Below are 21,024 nucleotides of genomic sequence, written 5' to 3'. Positions count from 1 at the left end.
CGGGTTTATTGAGCTGAACTCCCTTTTTTGCACTAAAAAAAAAAAAATGTATAAAAAATTGAAAGAGTTTTAAGGATATTCAGATAAAAATAAAATAATTATTAGTTATTCGCAAAGTAGGTAAAAATATATTTTATTTGTATTTTTTATATAAAATGTTAGAAGTACAAATATAGAGCCAATGATTTTTATTCCTGGTTAAAGTAAACTATATTTTATGTGTTCTCTCTATCTATTAAGCTCCAAGCTATTAAAAATACCGTTTATAAATATTTTTCGGGTCTCTGAAGGAGGATTATTTATTTATTTATTACTTACAAATTCCATAGAAATTCCCGGCATTTTTTCCCAGTGCTTATTGTTTCTTCTCAACGCCGTTCAATGTTTAATTTTAATTTTTTGCCTTTCGATTTCTGCTTTCATTCGCTGCTTTTGCATTATTAAAAATGTAAACAGCGTTTCTTAGCCAAGACTAACAATCTGCTGCCCCCTTAACCCACCGAGTGCGCCTTAACCCCTCTTGGCCGCCAGCTGCCGTTGACCAGCAGGCAAAAAATGAGAAGAGGAAAAAAAACTTATTATAATTTCCTCTTTTTTTCGCCTTTAACCGTTTGCCTATATATAAAAGGATATAATATACCCCCTGGTTTGTGCTGCTTACAATTTTTCTCGTCCTCCCGGTAATCGCCTTCGATATCCCTTGACTTCGACTTCGACTTCGGGCTTTGGACTTTTGACTTCGTCTTCGACGGAAACGGAAACGTAGCCAAAATGCGACGCCCTGCAGTCGCCCGGCGCCCCCCTCTTGGCCCCGCCACTGGCTTGTTGTTATTTTTCTGGTGTAACAATAAAATTTCCTTCCCACTTTCTCCGCCTCCCTGTGGGTTGTATCCTTTACTAAGGCCGGCGAAAAAAAAGCGGAGAAAAGTAAATGAAAAGGAATCAAAGGCTGCAATATGCCGCCCAGCAATGTTGACGCCGTCTTAACCCTCTACTGCCCCCTGCCCGCCCACACAAGCCCCCATCGACACCGTCTGTTGCTGTAGTTAAAAAAAGGAAAAGAATAAAAAAAAAAAAAGAAAGAAAGAAAGCCACAACCGACACCGGCGAGCAATTGTTGTGCTGTGTTTGGGTTATTTCTTCACTTTTTTTTCGGTTTGGTATTTCCATTCTTCAATTTTTTTCTTCTCTTGTTATTTTCATAAACTTTCAATAATTTTTTACTTTTGCCCATTGGCTGGAGTGCGCTGTAATCGAAAGAGTGGGGCATATTGATCTTAGGAAGGATAATAATGTCTTATAATTAAAATTAGTGTTAGATTGAGGCTAAGAAATACAATCATAAAAAATATATAAAATTTCAGCTATCTAAAAAGTAGGGAATATTGGACTTAGTAAGGCAAATAGTTCCTATAAAATTAAAAACTATGTTCTGGAAATCTTTTCCTTTAGGATCTGATTTTTTGTATACTTCCTTAGGATAAATAAGGGTTTATAAAATAAATTTCAATAATATAAAAAAATATCGTAAAATTTTTATCCATGTTCGTAGAATACATGATTTTTTATGTACACATTTAATCGTTTACTAATGTAACATAATATATATAAATAATATATTTTATATTCTAGAAATAGGCTATGTTAAGATCTGGTTTTTTAGGTCATCCCTCAAGTCGTTAGAGCCGAAATTTTCCACTCAACTCGCCGCTGAAGATTTTGTTACCCAAGTAGAAATTTCCTTGGATTTTTTTCTCCACCGACTCCTTATTAATTTTGGTGCAATTTTTCGCCCCTTTCGCTGGCGGCCCCCTGGAAATCCTTTCACCACGCCCCCGCCCCTGGACCTGGCTTGTTTATCCTTGTTGTTTTTGGTGGGTGGCCGCCCGCTGCTTATCGTAATTCATTTGGCATTCTTGTTACCCACTCCGCCGCGCCGAGCGATTCCTGGCAAGGCGGTCCAACATTAATTTCTATATTGAATCCTTTTTTTTTATAGACTTTCCACATACTTTTCCGCCCACGTTTCCCCCCCTTTTTTTGGGCATTTTTTTCCGTATTTTGTTGCGTGCGACGGATCGCGTTTTATACCATTTCCATCTATCTTTCGCTTAAATTGTCAGTTAAGCGACTTTCGAAACACAATGCCGCGACAAAAGCAAAACTTTACACGCACGAAAGCCAGGGATTCGAAAGATACTCGGGGGCACTGGGATTGAATTGGCTGGGATTGGACGGATCGGCTGGGTTCCCAGCGTGGCTTATAATTTGCGATGGGAAAACCACCGAGAAGGTGTATCTGTATCCCATGGATGCGTGTGATTCCCCATTCTATTTCCCAGCACTTAATGGATTCTTGGTTCTGTCAATCTGTACCCAGTCGATATTTAAATAATGTTTGCCTTTAACAGGCACTTTGCCTCGTTTAGAGGTATTCATCTGAACTATAAATGAATAATTGGTGAATTGTTATAATTATCTTACATCCAGTTTGATAAAAACGGTATGGATAGGCCTCTATCCCTAACTCCCATAGGCCCTATGATTTCCACTGCCCTTTTTCTTTGGTTTCACCCCACGGAAGTTGACATTAGTCCGTGTGATGATGCCCAGGGAGATGTGAAAAAAATAATAGAAAAACCAAAAAAAAAAAAGCCAACGAAATGCAGACAAACACGGAGAGTGGCGAGATGAAAGGTCTACCACATGGAAATTAAAAAATAAATAAAACCAAATGAAATAGAGTGGGGAGAGATAGGAAAGACATTCACCCAGACACTCAAGACAGCCAACATCCACCTTTTAATTGTGGTAAAAATGGAGTAATGACGGCGTTCGTCTTTCGGAAGTTGGCATTTTGACTTAGTATTATGTACTATTATTGTTATTATTTTAGTTACCCGGAGCGGCCTTAGACAAACAGAAAGTCCGCATTGCATGCCGCTGACATTTTCAGTGGATGCCTCTCTGCGTCTCTTCCCATGTGGTGGCTTTTTCGGTGGCTCTCGAGAGGCCTGGTGGTGGGGTCACCACTCTTTCTACGCAACCACATCCGGCCCCAGTCTTCTGGGTGGAAGTAGCCAGCGAGCGAGCTGGCTCTGAGACCAGGTCTTCAGCTTGACTTGGAGTTTCGGCTCCCACACACTCTCGTGGGTTTTCTGGAGCTGCTACTGGAAAACACGAGAAAGTTCACTGGGTCAGGCCCAAATCGGCCAGGAGGAGGGCCAGTTATCACTTGAAGATATTAACCAGAACATTGCTTTCGGTCATTCACTTGGCACTTTCGAAAGGAGTCGTCGAGCGTGGGAAATGTGTGAACTTTGCTGGTTGATGATATGAAAAAGGCGTAAGATTCTATTAAATGTGTATGCTAAAATAATATTAATTAAACATAATTAATGGAATTAAGCTAGAAACCTTTAGAGGGATATAACTTTAAGATCGGATTACAGATGGACGAGTTATAAGCCTTTAAACTTGTGCTTTGGGTCACCATTTTACAGGTTTTCGAATAACTAGCAAGAAAGCTGTCCTAAATGTTTAAAGTACTTAATGCTGATTTTAATGAATACAAATTATAATTTTTAAAATTGGTTTTTAAACGACGGAGTTTTGGGCTGTTATACAGTAGGTCTGGGTCACCTTTTCACTAAATTTAATTAAAATTTTATAGAAAAACTTGCTGAACAAAAAAATAGAACTTTTTATTTAAAAAATTTTAAAATATTTTTCCTTTATAGAATTCATAAAAAATGTGGTTAAAATTAAATAAAAATATAGTTTCTTATTTAATAACCTCTTCCAGAGCAGAGGCCCCAGGCTTCGTCACTATATTTACTAATATTTGCCAAGCTTCCTGGTTTTTTTCTGTTGCCAATTTGTTGTTTATTAAAATTCGCATGTCGTCGAATTTGACATACGCCTGTCAGACCCTGGAAATTACATTTCTTTTTTCTCTCTTCGATTCGTATTTTTTTCGCTGTTCTGTGTTTTCTTTTTTTTGGCTATAAGAATATTTTTTTTTGAGGGTCGTCTGGGGTTCGGCAATCGGGCTCTGGGAGTTGGGGGAGTGCAGGGTACTGGCAAGTCCATCAATCATCAGTCACACATCCAAGTCGGAGCAGAGCTGCGCACTCAACGTAACATTCAAATCAATCAAAATGCGACTGCGACTTCTAACAGTTATGTTTATATACCTACATTTCTCTTTTTTTTTTTTGTTGTATTTTTCTAGGGGGAAATTCGAGCCCTTAGTTGTATGCAAAACGCAAATCTAATTTTTCATCGAACGTGTATATGTGGCGAATAGTTCATGCAAGAATTTCCCCATCGTTTTCCTCGTCGCTGATGAAGTTGTTCGAAATAATGAGTAATGTGCCCGATTTCTGGGCAAAGTGGGGTGGTAATGCTCATATGGCGTGCTCTGGGCCAGAGTTTCATGCATCCATATGGCAGCAACTCTTGGCTACCAACTGCTTTTCGATTTTGCTGGCCTTTTTTTTTTCGGGAACCCAGTAGACCTTGGCATCTAACTCCTGCTGTCATAGGCGAGCTGTGAACTTGCAGGCTCATTCAGTCACTGCCTTTCATAACAAAAGCACTAGTTTTGGAAAAAGTAAAAACATTATTATTTTCAATAAATATTTTTCGGTGAGTGCTAGAAAGTTCTTCAGCTCCCCAGCTCTTAGGCTATATCCTCAATAGAACTGGAGTGTTTGGCAAGAATGTTTTCCACCAAGCAAAGGGCCCTGGTTTTGGCGGGCGTTCGATCCTTTCGTCTGGGTGCACATCATCAGATGCTGGGCAGGACCAAGGGCTGCGACAAGACCTCGGCCACGGTGCTCACCAGCCACCTGTCCAAGGACCAGCAGACGGAGCAGCTGCCCGAGGAGCCACGCAAGCCCGAGGAGCTCCTGCAGCACCTGGGCCCCAAGCGCAACGAGCTCGAGCAGCGCAAGATCCGGCGAGCCCAGTACGAGTCCAACCTCAAGGAACTGCTCCACCAAAGGCCGCCGGACTCTGAGATGGCCATCCAGTGTGTGCCCTTCGTCAAGACTGCCTCCGGCCCGGAGAATCCCCTGAAGAGGCGCTACGACAGTCCCGAAGCGCTGCTCGAACAGGTCAGCGATCCCAGGGATTTGGCCAAGGAGGTCATCAAGTTGTCCAGGGAACTGCAGACGGAGAGGCAGAAGAACGAAATCATCATGCAGAACTATCTGGACCTAGAGGAGTCCTTGGTTCTGAAGAACTCACCATCCACTGCCCCCAAGAAGCCCAGCAACGACCCCAAGTCTCAGTCCAAGTGAAAGCGGCAGTTTCCAAATAATCGGGTTTGGCGATTTCCAGCATTTCAAATTTTTTGTAACTTTTGGCAAATCTAGTATATTTTATACAAATTTAGAAATTAATAATCATTTGGTAAAAAATGTAGTTTTTTAATTGGGAATTAGACAGTTAATAACAAATCAATTGGTGTTAAAAATAAGTATTTTATACACCTAAAACAAATTGTTTCCTAATTTTTTATTAGTTTAGGAATTCCTTATATGGTTTAAAAATTAAATGGATTTTTTTGTGGAGGATTTAAAAGCATTAACAAATAAATATCATTTATGTTTTAAAGTCAGGCTTGGCGAAATGGCATCAGTTGGTATGGAAGACATATTTTTGGCATATTTTATATAATTTGGGGAGTTTATAGAAAGTGTCGAAAGTGTAGAAAATATATTCTTGGGGAATTTATAAAAGTGAGCATGCTTTCAATAAATGATTATAAAAATTAATGAAATTTTCAATTGGTATTGATAATTTGGTGATTTTATTCATCTCAAATAAATGGTTTTTATATTTTATATATATTAAACAATTCTTTAAATATTAAATCATTTTAAATTTTTATAAAAATAAATTGTATTTGACTTTTATTGGATTTCAAATTAATATATTCCATAAAAATCCTATCAATAGGTTAGTGATAAATATTTGTTTAGTATTAAAAGACCATGACCGTGGAGAATATCCAGTGAAAAGCGAATGGGATTAGCAGACGGGCATTTTCCCAACCCTCCGCAAAGCCCGGCTTTTCCCCCACGTGAAGTTCGGCAACGCCGAGGAAATGGCAAAGATGTCACTTGCCTAAAAATAGCGACGTGATCGCGTATAAATTATAATTGAAATTATCCATACACAGGCTGGCTGATAAAGAGCGCTGCCTCGAATCAGAATCAGAATGTGAATCTGAATCTGAACCGAGATATATACGATATATCGCGGCAAGTGGGGGAGGCGCGGCGAAACGCTGCTGTTGATGACTTGATTTCAAATTTGAAATGATATTTTAAGAAACTAATGCCTGGCGGCGGTGGTGCGGGGGGGCGAGGCCTGTCTTATCCACCCTCAAAACGGCCCCCACAACTGCCCCAGCAGATCTCCACCCTGCCACACTTCGTGGGCATGTTAAATGTCATTTAATAGTTGACAGTTGCACTTGCTTTTGCTGCTGCAATGATTATTATTGCAGTTTATTTTTTGTATCTAGCAAAAATTTATGTGTAGGTGGTTTGAAATTTATGTGCTCGACGTTGCCGTTGCCGTTGTCGTTGTCGTTGTCGTTGTCGTTGTCGACGCCAAAACAAGTCGCGTAAAATTCTTTTGAATTTGTTTCGTTTTTCTTTAATAAAAGTAAATTTTATTGCTTACACTAAAAATGCATTGCACTTGCCAGTGTCTGCCCCGTGGGCTAATGCTCTCGCCGTCCCCGAGATACAGATGCGAGCTGCGGAGCGGCGAAAAAAGATACATTTACAGATAGAAATACGTATGCTGATGCAGATCATTCGCTTATTGAAGACATCCTGTGGCTTGCATCCGCTTTTCTTTCTGGCGCCCCAAAAATGTGAATAAAAAAGAGCCTGTCAAACGATTAAATATAACTAAAACACGTGTTTTTTGTTCGGCGTCATCTGTGAGGAATTCCTCTTAAAAATAGGGCAACTGGTTGGTGGGTTCTTGGAAATTACCAAAAACATTTGCCTAGCGCCGGCTATCTTGAGCGACAAAATTAGTATGAAAAGTGCTTTTCCGCTGATAAAATGTATTTTTTTTACCATTTTTTTAAGCCTACTGATTCCGTTTCTTTCTTTATATAGTATTACATTATTTTTATAAAACGTTTGTGTGCTATTTCATCAAACCATTTGCTTTCAGAAAAAATTTAGAAATAAATTTTCTTAAAAATAAACTCCTCAAAACTTTAAGAATTGCCTTTGGAAACCAAGGTTTTTCTCCTAATATAAGATTACAGTTTTTATTTTTTTAATATTTTGTATGCTGTTTTATTAAAATTCTTTTTCTTCCAGCAAAAACTAAAGAATAATTTTCTTATTAAAAAAAAACTTATAAACGCTTCTAGAAATCAAGGTGTTTCTCTTGATGTAATGTATTTTATTAAATATTTTTAAACAATTTTGTATGTGCTATTTCATCAAAGACTTTTCTTTTAGCCATAATTAAGGCATATTTTATTTAATTTTTAGGCAAATTTGCCACCGCTTTTATGTGTCTGCCTGGCCTCTCAAAACTTTCCACCGCCCAGCTATTCATTTTGGGCGAACTTTGATCATTGCTTTGATTTTCACGCAACTTGGCGGCAATCTCTTGGCTTTTTGACCCGACCAAAGGTGGAAAGAAAGTTTCTGTTTATTTTGGCAAATCATAAAAATGGCGATGGTCATGGATCACAGCCCAAAACACGAAAAAGCCAAGACGGAAAAGTCCAAAAATACAGCGTACAGTCGCGGATAAGCCGAAATCAGTCGGATATTCAGTTGGTTTCTCGGTTTGTCAGTCCGTCAGTTAGTCATTCAGTCACTCAGTCAGTTAGTCACTCAGTCAGTCGGTCAGCCAAGCGTCTCCGAGTTCAAGTTGTCTTATCGGTGGCTGCTCAAATTCCACCTGCTCGTTTTTTCGAGTATGCGCCATTTTTGAATTTCGTTTTCTGGACGAATGCCTCTAATATGAGTTAACAAAAAAATACAAAAAAAAATATGCACAAAAAAAGAAGCAGAACATAGAAAATGGAAAAGAAATGAAAACATTTTTCAAATTTTATGCTCATTGTTAGGTATGTATTTTTTATTTTCGGGTTTTTGTTTTTGGCTAATTAGCGTAGCCCCTGGGAAATGGAAATGGAAATGCCTCGGCCTCCGCCCGCAGCTCTCAAAAGTCGAGTTTCCCTAGCAGTGCCTACACCACACATAAGCCCACATTCACATCCACATCCATATCCCATATCCAGGTTATAGTCGTTTCTTTTTTTCTGTTTTTTTTTTGCATAAATTAAATATTTTTCGGTTGGGCCATTTGCCGGTGGGTGGCTTTTTGGCCCAGTTGACTGGGCATTCGAAGGTGAGCCGAGAGCATTTCGGGAATCTCAAGTGTTTGTAGGGGAATGCCTGCCCCTGGCAAATGGTGGAGGAAAGTCGACTCGAAATGGGGTGTGGGCCTGGGTTTTGGTTAATGGGCGAGAGGTTCGCCGGAGTTCTGGTCTTAATTCGAAAGATACGCAATGGTGGGTAATAATTATTCTAATGCCATTACAGGTGAGCTGATATGTGGCTATTGAGGGTTGGAAAACTATAAAAAAATGGGTAAAACTATAAAGAAACTTATAGAATGGATTATGGAATGATTATGAAGTAGAATAATTGCGTGATAAATATTATATAAAAGTTCCTAAAAGTAATAATATAATAAAACACAAATGTTTTAAAAATACAGATCTTTTTTTGATATTGATTACAGGATTATTAAAAAGTTTTTCTGATTCTAACGAACCGCCCTACCAAATGTCAAGTAGCGAAAATTTTTAGTATGTCTTACATTATAATATATATAATGTTATATATCAAAAGTTATAATCTAATGAAAACAAAATAATAAAGAACTATAGAACTTTTTCTAATATGGCTTACAATTTTTTTTAAATCAACCAAACAACTTGTCTGTTGACACACCCTATCAAAACTTAAAGAGCCAATCCAAGAGATCCGAAAGTAATTGATATTTATTAAATATATAATAATGTTATATATTAAATGTAATATTATAATATAAATGAAATGGCTACGGAATAGAGAACTTTTTCTGATACGGCTTACATTTTTTAATAAGCCCCTTGCTATTGACACACCCTACCATGTAGCTAACCCAAGAGATCCGAAAGTTATTAAAGCGTAGACCCCGCTCTCGATGCGTATATATATTGTTTTAGTGGGCTTTTGGCGCTAGATTCACACTATAAAAAAATTAGCTGTGCCCCTTCTTTGTTGTTATGCTCGCATTTAGCTTACTACTATTATGATTTTGTATTCTTCACGCCGCCATTGTGGCTGCCCATTTGCCGGGTTCAATGACTAATTTATGAAAGTTGGCCTGACTTGACTTTAATTTTGGGTTTTTTTTCGGTTTTTTCCTTCCTCTTTTATTTTTTGGTTAGGGAAAGACACCAGCAACCAGACCACCGGAAAGCAGCCAAGTGTTTCGCAGGCAAATATGTACTATATAACTAGGCGGATTCCAGATCACATAGACGACTTCCATCGAAGTGTGGTTTTCGTTTATTTATTTCTGATATGATACAGATGCCCTAAGAACTTTCACCGACCACGGGCCGCAATGAAACGCCGAGGATCTGAGGGTTCCGGGAAGAGGATATTTGTGTTTGCCTGTGAAATTTCGCGTTCACTTGCTGCGGTCGCATTTAGGGGCATTGTGTGCTCAATAGGCTCAATAGATTGCCAGGCCTGAGGTTAACCGACCTGGCAAACAGGTACCACGAAGTGGGAATGCCGACAAAGGAGTGCCAAAGGATCACTGGATCGCCCTCGTTTCCTAGGATATCCGGCGGTCGGGGGGATCCCCTGGCAGCGGTCAGCGATTTAACGCCTCTAATTGAGCCATAATGTCTTCGATATGGCCCGAAAATCGCGGTCGTTCGGCTTTTGGCTCGCTTTTCGTGTGCCGACGCAGCGCTGAGAGTAAATCAATTTTTATGCCGCACTTTGCAGTTAAAGTGGGGACACCCAGCTGCACGGAAAAAAATTCTAGAGTTTTTGTAATAGAAAAATAAATAAATAAATCCTGCATAAAAAAAGAAATGGATAATACCACTTTTTTTAATATTATCAAAATGTATTTCTATTTGCAAAGTAAAAAAATTCAATTTTTTTATTAAGAAAAAATATATCACATTTATGTTATAAATTTAAAAATTTTAAAATGCTAAACATAAAACTTTAAAATATTATAAATACGTAAAAAAATAGTTTACAGAAATAGTTTCTTGTTTTTGTTCATCTACTTTATCCCCTTTTTCTCTCCCTGCACAGATGCCATCGAAGAGATACAAAGATACTCGCGAGCCTCTCGTTACATTAAATATGCATCAAAAATTGATGATGATGCATTTTTAACGATTCGACGAGATTTTTATGTCGCCAGAAATGCATTTGACAGAGCATCGAGTCGCCTGATGTATGGGCCCAATACACATGTCCATCATTCCATCAGTCCATCACATTCGACATCTCCATCTCTCCGTTTATTTGGACTTGTTTGTCGCTTGTCTGCGCCTCAATTTGATTTTAATGGCCTTTTGATAAATTCTCCCCACCCTGGCGACACCGAAGACTACCAAAACCCCCCTGAAGAACGCCTCGGAGATGTGAAAAACCTGGAAAGCTATACGTATATATTTGCCCTTGGAGCGGGTAGTACATGTCATCAGCGCTGGGCGGCGCCACTTTGCTGGGCTCACACGCTGCGCGTTAACCTGGACAGTTTGTAATTATTTCTGTGGCCAAATTGAATTGAATTAAAGCGAAGAGGTGAAGTGCACACGGAGAGCAATGGCAGAAACCATCAGGGCAGGCAATGGGTCTCAAGGCGGGTGATTCGACCTATGGATACCCTGGGTTACCAATGCAATAACCAAGAATTTGGTAAGTAAAAAGTCAACACTTTCCTTAAAAAGGATAATTTGTTACCTAGCTATTTGTTATATAGCTATTTTAATAAAATCATGTACACTATTAACAAATTTATATTCGATTTTTTATTTATTTTTTAAATTCAAAAAGTAATGTTCGTAATCTTAAAAACTAACAATCATATTACTGAAATTTTTGGGATACAAACTTTTTATAATGTTATTAACATGATTCCATATATTTCTTTTTGATTAAGCATCATATTACTATCATTTTTGGGATACATCATCATTATAATGTTATTAACATGATTCCATATATTTCTTTTTAATTAACCATCATATTACTATCATTTTTGGGATACAAACCTATTATAATGTTATTAACGAGACCCAATATATATTTTCTATAACTTCCTTTAAAATAATCATATAACCAGGATTTTTGGGATACAAGCCTAGTATAATGTTATTAACAAGATTGCATAAGCAAAACCGCGACACAGTCCAATATACCCTGCCAGAACTACCCCCCGTACCCAGCATAATGAAGCCGGGAGTTGGGCGCAAATGAACAACGAACTTTTTGGCCACAGTTGAGTGATTCTCGGTTGTCGTCGTCATCGTCTTTGGTCTTCTGGTCTTCAGGGCTTCTTCGGCGCTGCCTGCTCATCGTCACCAGCCGGTGACGCCGTCTCTTGGTTGCACCTGTAGCGGTACTTGGTACTCGGCACTCCAGCACTCCGGCACTCACTTCTCCACATGAAACGCCAACTGAGACACCAAAAACCACCATCGATGGCGTCCAGGTCCACTGTCACTGTCAAGCGTAATCATAATTTATTGTAATTATTTTGTATTATTTTTTAAAATTGTTTTAATGAGCCTGAGTCGCTGTCGCTGTCGTCTTCGCCGGTTGGTTGGCTGCCTTTTTCCCTGTGATCGCTTTGGCGTTTTAGTTGATTCTCCTCAACAACTACCGACAGTCACCTCGATCTGGGCGTAATTACATTATAGATATTTCCATGTTGTGATTACCGTTGGCTGTCGAACGAGCCGCCACTGCCAACGACGACTGACGGGCTCTGCTCCTCTGGCATTTTGTCAAACGAACAAATTTCATAATCGGAAGTGTTAGGTGGTCTGAAGTGTTGTATACTATTTCTCTTTTTTTTTTTAAGGAGAATGTGTGTGCTTTTGTACTTTGCGGCGGGCCCCCATTATCCGGGCACTTTTAATGAGCCGCAATTATTGAAATTTCTCGAATGCAACGGCCCATGGGGCGGTGGTGGCGGGGTCTCAGTAGAGAGGTGTTTGTGGCTATTTCCTTATAAAACTTTTGATGAGACTTTTTCGTTTGTGCGTTCGGTGTTGCTGGAATCGGCAGAAGATTGTGTGATTAGTGCGATTGGTTTCATGGGAAAATAGTATTTGTCGAGGGATATACTACTTTATGGGGCTGGTGAGGGAAAAGTTTGATAATGACTTTAAATTTGGAATTGGGGAGCAGATTGGAAAATGCTAATATTTCTAGTGGTAGGTATGCGTTTATTGATAATAACAATGGATATACTTAATCCTAAGTAGATATGATATAAATGTAGAAACATGTTGGAAAGTTCTTTGATGTTTGATAGAAAAGAAGATATGTGTTTTGAGCAGATCTGATCATTTTTACAGGTTGTAAAAACTGGGATACTGCATTTTTTCTGATAATAGAGATGAGGGATGATTTGCATTGTAGTTATCTATTCACATACCAAATTTCGAGCAGCTGAGGCCAGGATTAAAAAAGTTATAGGATATTAAAAACGCTTACGACCCTTGAGGTATGCTATAGATTTTTTAAAAATGTCCTAACTGATCAGAGTTTTTGATTGCCAATTATATCTGTTTTTCCAATTAAATCTCATAGCTTGCACCACTTTCCGTTCAGTGTAGGTCCCCCGATCGTTGCGCAACTGCTGACATCTCTCGTTTTCGGGATGCTGACGCTGCCAGCGAGGCATGGCACCTGTTGATCTTGTGCAAATACCAAATAGTTGCCCGCTGAACAATGCGATCCCTGACAGAGTACACACCCTGCTCTGATCGTAGGTATCGTTCTCCGCGGAACGCACACACTTTCGGGTCTCTGATACTGATAAGCCCCGAATTATCAGGCCCGGCTTGCGTGAATGGCGGGGGTGTTTGGTCTCCGTATATATTATGGTGTGCCTGTGTCTCCGGTGAGCGCGATAAGATATAGCACCGAGAACTCTCCGCCTTCCTGGGCATTTGTTTTACTTTTCCCTATTTTTTTTTTTTTATTATTATTTCTTTGTGGATTTCAGCTTCAGCTTGGATTTCATCAGCTAACCGCAGCATGCCAAAGCCATGAGGCCAATTTTCCAAGAATAATTTGTGATTTGGTTTTTCGTTTTTTTTTTTTTTGATAGTCTTAAATGCTCGAGGGGATGTTGTCCCCACCGAACAAATAAGTAAATAGAGCGAATGCCTAAACAATAATAGCACTTCACATTCGGAATCATAGAAATTATTTCATTGTTTGCCCTGCGATAAGGAATTCCTCGGCCACAAATAAGTGGAAGCTCAGCCGAGGGCAGAGGAGGAAAAAAAATACAAGTATTTTTCCTCACATCTGACATGTGGTTAGTACAGTTGCGAAAGTCAATAAGATTAGCATCAGTCCGCCCGGCATGATCGCAATCAGAGGATCTGAAGAGGTGGTTATCATAGAGTGTAGGGTGGGTATCATTAGGCATACGTCCTTATTAAACCCAAGACTATGTGTGATTAATGTAATAGTGATTTTTGTTTGGTAGAATTGCACTTACTTCCTGTTCTAAAATGGAAAAAACCCCATCAGTCCGCCCGGCATGATCGCAATCAGAGGATCTGAAGAGGTGGTTATCATAGAGTGTAGAGTGGGTATCATTAGGCATACGCCCTTATTAAACCCAAGACTATGTGTGATTAATGTAATAGTGATTTTTGCACTTACTTCCTGTTCTAAAATGGAAAAAACCCCATCGCTGTGATACGCACTGCCCGCTGAAAGCCCCTGGTCGTCCATCATCTCCATCATGATTGTCGCCATCGTCGTCGTGCCCAGCTCATTATTTTTATGACTCTTTGTGCCGGGGCCCAGTCTTTTTTTCCCTCCTCCGGCATTGCCAAGTGATCTAAATCTATTGACTGAACTCCCAGAGAGGTACCTGAGAACCCAGAACCTGAGAGCGAATGGATTGTTATAGGTTTTTATGATACTGCCGCCGCATACTTCTCGTTAACTATTTATGCCAGGCAGCCAGAGTAGAACTATGTGTACGTGTGTGTATTTCTTTTTTATTGCTATTCATGCATAATGCCAAAAAGATAAATAACAAATAAATTTCCAACTATATACAGTCGATCCACCGCTCTTTCCCAGTCGCTGTGGTAATTATTAATAAATGCCTGCCCACCCTTTGTCCCTCCGGCGATGAAGAAGGGGAGGCTTCTTCGGCTCTCTAATAGTATTCACGCTTCGCTTGGCATTGAAGAAAACTTAAGACTGCGACTGAGACTGAGACAAGAGTCGGCAGAAGAGTCCATGTGGAGGCTAGGGGGTCTACAGGGAAGACTGGCGACTGGGCCGTGCCCTTAGCGTTCCAAAGAGCCAAACAACCGAACAGCCAAACAACCAAACAACCAAACAGCCGAACAACCAATTGTCTTTTGGCATATTTTCAAGTTGAACGCTCGCCGCGTTTTTTTCGTGTTTTAGCCATCTTCCTTCTACCATTTCTAGAGATTTTCTAGTGCGATTAAGCGAAAAACGAAACAGTCTCATAAAAAATACTCCTCTCCCTCTCGGGCGATTGTGTGTGTGCCCTGCTCATACATAGATATTGTGAAAACCTTGGGGAAAATGGTGGCTTGGAGGGAAAATTGAAGGTGGTCTTGGCCAGTCAAAGTTCAAAGGCAACGGTCTAAAGTTCACTTGGGGAAATGGAAGCTGTGTTGGTTCTCTAAACTCATTGATGGTATTACCTTTAAATCTTTCAAAGGTATTGGTGTTCTAAAGAACCATTTATAATCCGTAACTTCAGTAATTGTACTCCGATCCTAACGTGGGATGCCTTTTTGGATTCGTGGTTCAATTCTCTAATACTTTGCATTAAAATATAGACTTTTTAAGATGCTCAGAATTTTAGCCCATTTTCATGTTCGATTTTTTCGTATTTCCGATGGTTCTCAGTATGGGACCCCAAATCGAAACTTCTATAATCCATAACTTCAGTAATTGTATACCGATCCTAACGTGGGATGCCTTTTTCGAATCGTGGTTCAATTCTCTAACACTTTGCATTCAAATATAGATTTTTTAAGATGGTCAAAATTTTAGCCCATTTTCATGTTCGATTTTGCGTATTTAAGGTCAAGGCCCATTTAATGATGGCACTCATATAAGTCGTTTTAAAATTCCCTAAAAATATAAGCACCTTTTTATTGGCCTACCATTGTTGTGTAATTTTTAAAATCTCTTCAGGCCACCGGAACCCATATTTAAAGATCAAAGAAATCTGTTTCCAGGCCAAGACAGTCGGCAAGCTGTCAGCGTCTGCTGTCAACTCGCCAATAACCCATTCATTCGCTCGTTTATGCAGGCATTCATTCGGGCTGAGAACCCTCGATTGGGTTTTCTTTTTTTGCCCAGTTTTGTTTTTTTCCCTTTGGCATCACCCTCGCAATTCCGCAAAACTGCTTTGCATATTGACATCATCATTTTGCCAGAGACGACAAACTGTCAAACAAAACAATTGCTGTCAAATTTACTACAACGAGCGGGCGAAAAAAGAATGGAGCTGTCAAAGTTTTTATGGCAGGCCGAGAAGCAATTTCAACATATCAATAAATTTTTGACAATTCCCGAAGACACAGTAATGTAACGTAACGAAACGAAACGAAACGAAACGAATGCCGGGGAACACCTTTTCAATAAATTTGCTACAACTGTCAGCGAAACAATGTCATTGTCACGACGCCCTCGCCGAGGTCCTGGGCCTTTCAACCCAACCCCGCAGCCCCATTTCACCTACACCCTTGCCTCACCCCCTTCAGAAGGAGTACGGCGACCTATAAACCTGTCACAGGACCCGCGGCCCCATTCAATTGGGGCGAAGGGCGCCGAGGAAGGGGGAGACGACGACATTATTGTCGCTAAACAAACGATCAAATGGCAATTTAAAAGTTTTTATTTAACACTAAATCACCCACACCAACGACTCGGCCGGCAACTTCGCAACCACCTGACATTCGCTTTCTTTTTCAATTTCGAACCCTTTCGGCGAAAGCGAAGAGCGCGAGTGGGAGCCCAACCCTTGCGCGATTTTCAATAACTTTTGTGTGCCGGGCGAACAAAAGGCTCAAAACTTTAGCGACTTAAATTATGGCCTTGTTGTTGCTCCCCAGTCTTTGCCCGTATTATTTCCTCCTTTTTTTTCAGACAATTTTCTGTTTTTTTCGTACTCATCGAATGCCTGACTTTTGACTCCCCATGGAATTTGGCGCGGTTTCTTGTCCTCTTGTCTTGTTGCATGCATGAAAAAATTGCTGGAAAATATCCAACGAAATTGGTTGGGTGGGCGCAATGGGTTAAAGCCAGGGATACTGTTAGTTAAAGGCATTTGACACGGGGTTAAGCGCCCCAGCTCAAGGGCTTGGATTGCTGACCTTGGCGCGGAGTTCCTTGGGTATTTTAAGGGAAAGCCACCTGTATGGCAACACGTGCTGTCCTCACAGATTAGATTTGAAGTCTTTGGAAAAGATTGGTAGAAAATATTATTTAATAATATTAAATATGGTAAATATTATTTCGCAGTACATACAATATTTTGGAATAGTGTTTAAATATTATTATAGAGTATTAGAAAATTCTAGACGAACCTGACTGACTGACCATTATTTATACCGTTTAGAACTCATAAATGATCTTAACTTGTTGAATTAAAAATTAAAAATCCAAGATTGACAGAAAACCTTTTCAAAACTCTTTATTTTTCCAAAAAAAAATTAAGCATTAAGTAACGAAGGGAAATTATTAAAATATATATGATATATGACATTTGATCGGTTTTATAGCAAGTATTTTACTAGTGATATTCCACTTCCATAATACATTATATTGTATTAAAAGTTCTATAATAAATCTAGATAAGATTAATGTCTAAAATCCTTACTTGATAAGTTATTTGGCTTATGGTTCAATATTATTATATTAACAATCTAAAAATGGGAACGCATCTCAAAAAATTCTAAGATAAAGTAAAAGAACAGTAAGTTCTATAAATCATGTTCAGCATTATAACACATACTTGATATCTTATTTGAACAGGAATAGATTCATGGTTCAATATCATTATATTAACAATCTAAAAATGGGAACGCAACTTCAAAAATTCTAGGATAAAGTGAAAGAGCAGTAGTACGTTCTATAAAGCATATTTATCATGGGAACAATGCCATCCAATCCAAGTTATTGATAGTTCAGTATGATTTTATAGAAATCTTTAAATGGGAAAGTACATTTATAAATCCCAGAATAAAGTAAGAGAACCAGGATCTTTGTAAAGCATATGCAATATGGGAAAAATGCCTTGCAATCGGCATTCCAACTTGATAATTTATTTAGCTCCAACAAACAAACAGAATCGGTGAATGGTGGGAAAAGTGAGTGCCAAAGAAGGGGGGTGTGGGTTAACTGATCAAATGAAGCGGCATCCGCAGACCTACTTCCAGTGCTGGACGGCCGGACTGGAGCGCTCGGATCTCTTGTTCATGAAGGCGATGGTCAGGTGCCGCTTGGCCGGGGTGAGGGCCTGCTTCGACTGCTGCGGCTGGCCCATCAGGGCAATGCTGCCCAGGCTGCTGTCCACCGGAACGGAGCGGTATCTTCGACGCATCCGGGTACTCGAACGGGCACGATTCTGAGTGGCATCATTGATGGTCTTTGGCGGCGGGATCATGATCCGCTCGCTGGTGGCGATGGGCTGGCGGCAGCGTCTGTCATTCGCCAAACGCTTGATCCGCGAGCTCACGCGCTCCACAGAACGATGATCCTGCTGCTCGGGCTCGGATTTGATGGGGGTTTTGGCCATGGGGCTTTTGGAGGTCTGCTGCATGGTTTCCCTGGACCTGGGCGCCTGCCAGCCGCCGCGAGAACGTCGAAACACGCCCGATCCATTGCTCAAGGGCTCATCGATGGCCTCCTCGCGCAGCAAATCCCTCATCAGGCGCTCCTGCATCCGGCGATGGTGCCTCTGGCGACTGGTGATGTTGGGTGCCCGTCGACTCTGGGGTATTGGCTGGCTGACCGCCAGCCTTTGGTTGAGTTGGCGATTCTTCTCCCTCAGCAACTGGAAGGGCGGTATGCTCGCTCCCTTGTTGGGTGTCTGGGTGGCTCCGGCGGCGCCCTGAAACTGGTAAGGAGTGTACCAGGGAAAGTTCACATTGCGCATTTGGCGCCCAACGTGGGACGAACGCTTGGACCGCAGCTTCGGGGAGCTCTTCTTCGCCTCCGCCTTGTTGCTCCGCGCCGTTGGCTCCGACTGCTCCGCCCACTCCACATCGGTGTTATCCAGTTTTTTCGGCCTCACCGGGCTTTTGTTCGGCCTCTGCCTGGCCACCTGGGAGCCTCCAGAGAGGCGTCTTCGCTTCGAGCGTCTCACTAGCCAGGGCTTCTCGTAGGTTCTTCGCAGCAAGGGTAGTCTCTTCTTCAGCGGTCTTACCTGCAACCGGGTGTTGGTCCTCTGAACGGGATTCTTCCCAGCCGCAGGTCTGCGAGGTGAGCTTTGGCTGTCGCCTGCCTTCATGCGTTTGTGGAAGGTCTGACCCTTGGCTTTGATTCTTCTCTGGGATCTTCGCGAGCGAGCTGTGGGGCTCACTTTCGGCGCCGCTGGCTTCTTCTTGGCTGGCAACACAGAGCGAGTTGTATTTTGCGAAGACTTCTCTGGCGGCTTTTCTTCCTGCGGCGGCTTTGGCTTCAGTTCTTTGCGGCGATTCTTCTGCGGAAGACGCTTCTTCGCCGGCTGCATCGTCTGCACCTCCTGGTTCTTCTTGTCCTGATTTACACTGGGCTTTGGCTCAGCTTGGGCAGGGTTCTTTTTGGGTTTCAGATTCTTCTGAGCCTGGTCCTTCTCCGGATTCTTCTCTGCCGCAGAACGGAGACGCTTGCGAGAGCGCCTGGCCAGCGTCGAAGGAACATGCAGGAGGATCTCCCGCTGTTCACCATCGTGCGGCAAATGCGTGTCGTCGATAATGACACCGTTTAGACTACGACGACCTGCATCCGCCAGCTGGAAAATGGTGGTGGAGCTCTTCCTGCGACGCTGATTCCTGGGCAACGAGGGCTTCGCCGGCGGCTCACTCTTCGGGGGCACCGAAGCCTTCTTCGCCCCTCTGCTCAGCTGGGGGGGAGACACCTTCATCTGTAGATTCACCTTGGACGAGGCCGGATTCCTCGAACGCTGACGGAGGGCAGCTCTTCGCTTGGCGGCCGCACGCGGCTCGTGGAGCAGCAGATCATCGAAGGCCTCCTTGGACTGGGCGATCAGCTCCTGGAAATTGAGGCGATCCGGCTTGGCGAAGTACATGTGGCCCTTGTAGTCGGCCACCTCGCCCAGGGTGTGATGCTCGGCCACCACCTGGGCCACCACACGCTTCAGGCTGCTCCTGTTCAGCTTCAGATGATTGGCCACATTGCGGGCCAGGGCCTTCAGGGCCCCGCCAGAGCCACCCACCTGCGGCGAGCTCCAGATATTCTGCTGCATTCCGCTTCCGGGAAATGGAAAATGGATATCAAGATGATGATGGGGGCAACGAGAACACTTAATTTTAACTGGGGCCGAAAGGTTCTTGTTCTGGTTTACTACAGTTCGGTTGAATATCTGTGATATTCTACTGTTTTATGTGTGTGTTTGAGTAATTTTGTTATCCAACTTGTTTTTTTTTTGTTTTGTTTTTTCTGTCTTTAGGTTCTGAAGTGTGTTGTAAAAATGAAAACTCTTGCGTTTACCGGAAGTTTACCAAGATATGCTAAAGGCATTCGGAAAATATGTATTACAAGGTATTAGACAGACTAAGTGTTGGATAATTCCAGGCTCACTGAGGTGGGGAATACGTTTTGAGTAATGATTGGGAGTGATCCCTGGGGCAGCTGAGCCGGCCGAGCAGGTGACCCACCGGTAGCCACGTGCTAGGAACCAAACTATCCCCTATCAAGGAGGAAAACACACTCAAGAAACTCGGCGGGGGAAGAGGTCCTACGACATATAAAGTACCTGAGACCCAGAGGGAAGAAAACCAGCGACCGCAAGACAGGGTAGCAAGGAAAAATTACAAATGATTTCATTAAGAACCGCCGAGGGTCGTCGTCGTAGGTCAGGACTGGCAGGCTGATGCACCTGCAGACCTGGCTGCACCTTGGGCAGGTGAGTGGTGGTCGTCCTCTGCGCCGGCCTAGGGGTGGGAAAAATGATTTACGCAATGAGCGAGAAGTCGAGGATGATTATGATGATCCGCTTCAGTAACGCCGAGGGGAGCAGGGAGGCCAAAACTGAGCCGAACCCTTTGCAAAGTTCGATACGGAAGCCCCTGCCCTTCCTCTGTACATGGCATATCTCTCTCTTTTTCTGTGTTTTTTTTTTTTTTGCCTCGTTTGGGCCACTTAAGCGTAATTAGGGCTTTTCAATATTATTAATGATGATGGTCGCCGGCCTGTGGGAAATGCATTGCGAATTGATGACGACGACGACGACGACGATGACGACCAGACCATCAGACATCCAGACATCAGAGGCGGACAATGAATGCAAAAATGCAAAAATTGTGAACACGCAAAGCCAAAGCGCAACAATTTTCGAACAGCAATTTTTGTGCCGCTCTGGCCGCGCTCTATTTGACTTTTGTTGTTTGTTTGTTTGCCGGCTCGTCGGTGGTTGCAAGTTGCAAGTTTCCAGTTGCCAGTTGAAAATTGGTGGTTGGGCCATCCATCC

General features: G+C 41.8%; 2 protein-coding genes across 2 annotated transcripts; one reads left to right on the top strand and one right to left on the bottom strand.

The window, feature by feature from the left end:
- The first annotated feature begins 4,520 nt into the window (after window positions 1-4,520).
- On the top strand, window positions 4,521-5,396 carry LOC108022001 (uncharacterized). Its single transcript, XM_017090839.3, has 2 exons — window positions 4,521-4,650; window positions 4,705-5,396. Exon 2 carries the CDS (start codon window positions 4,725-4,727, stop codon window positions 5,304-5,306), a length of 582 nt encoding a protein of 193 aa, XP_016946328.1. The 5' UTR covers window positions 4,521-4,650; window positions 4,705-4,724; the 3' UTR covers window positions 5,307-5,396.
- A 12,199-nt stretch (window positions 5,397-17,595) lies between these two features.
- Window positions 17,596-20,118, bottom strand: LOC108021991 (serine/arginine repetitive matrix protein 1). The gene has a single exon (XM_017090831.3). The coding sequence runs from the start codon at window positions 19,798-19,800 to the stop codon at window positions 17,761-17,763; it is 2,040 nt and encodes a 679-aa protein (XP_016946320.1). The 5' UTR covers window positions 19,801-20,118; the 3' UTR covers window positions 17,596-17,760.
- Window positions 20,119-21,024: the final 906 nt, after the last annotated feature.

Source organism: Drosophila biarmipes, chromosome X (genome assembly GCF_025231255.1).
Source record: "Drosophila biarmipes strain raj3 chromosome X, RU_DBia_V1.1, whole genome shotgun sequence".
NCBI lineage: Eukaryota > Metazoa > Arthropoda > Insecta > Diptera > Drosophilidae > Drosophila > Drosophila biarmipes.
This window is presented reverse-complemented; position numbering and strand designations above follow the sequence as displayed.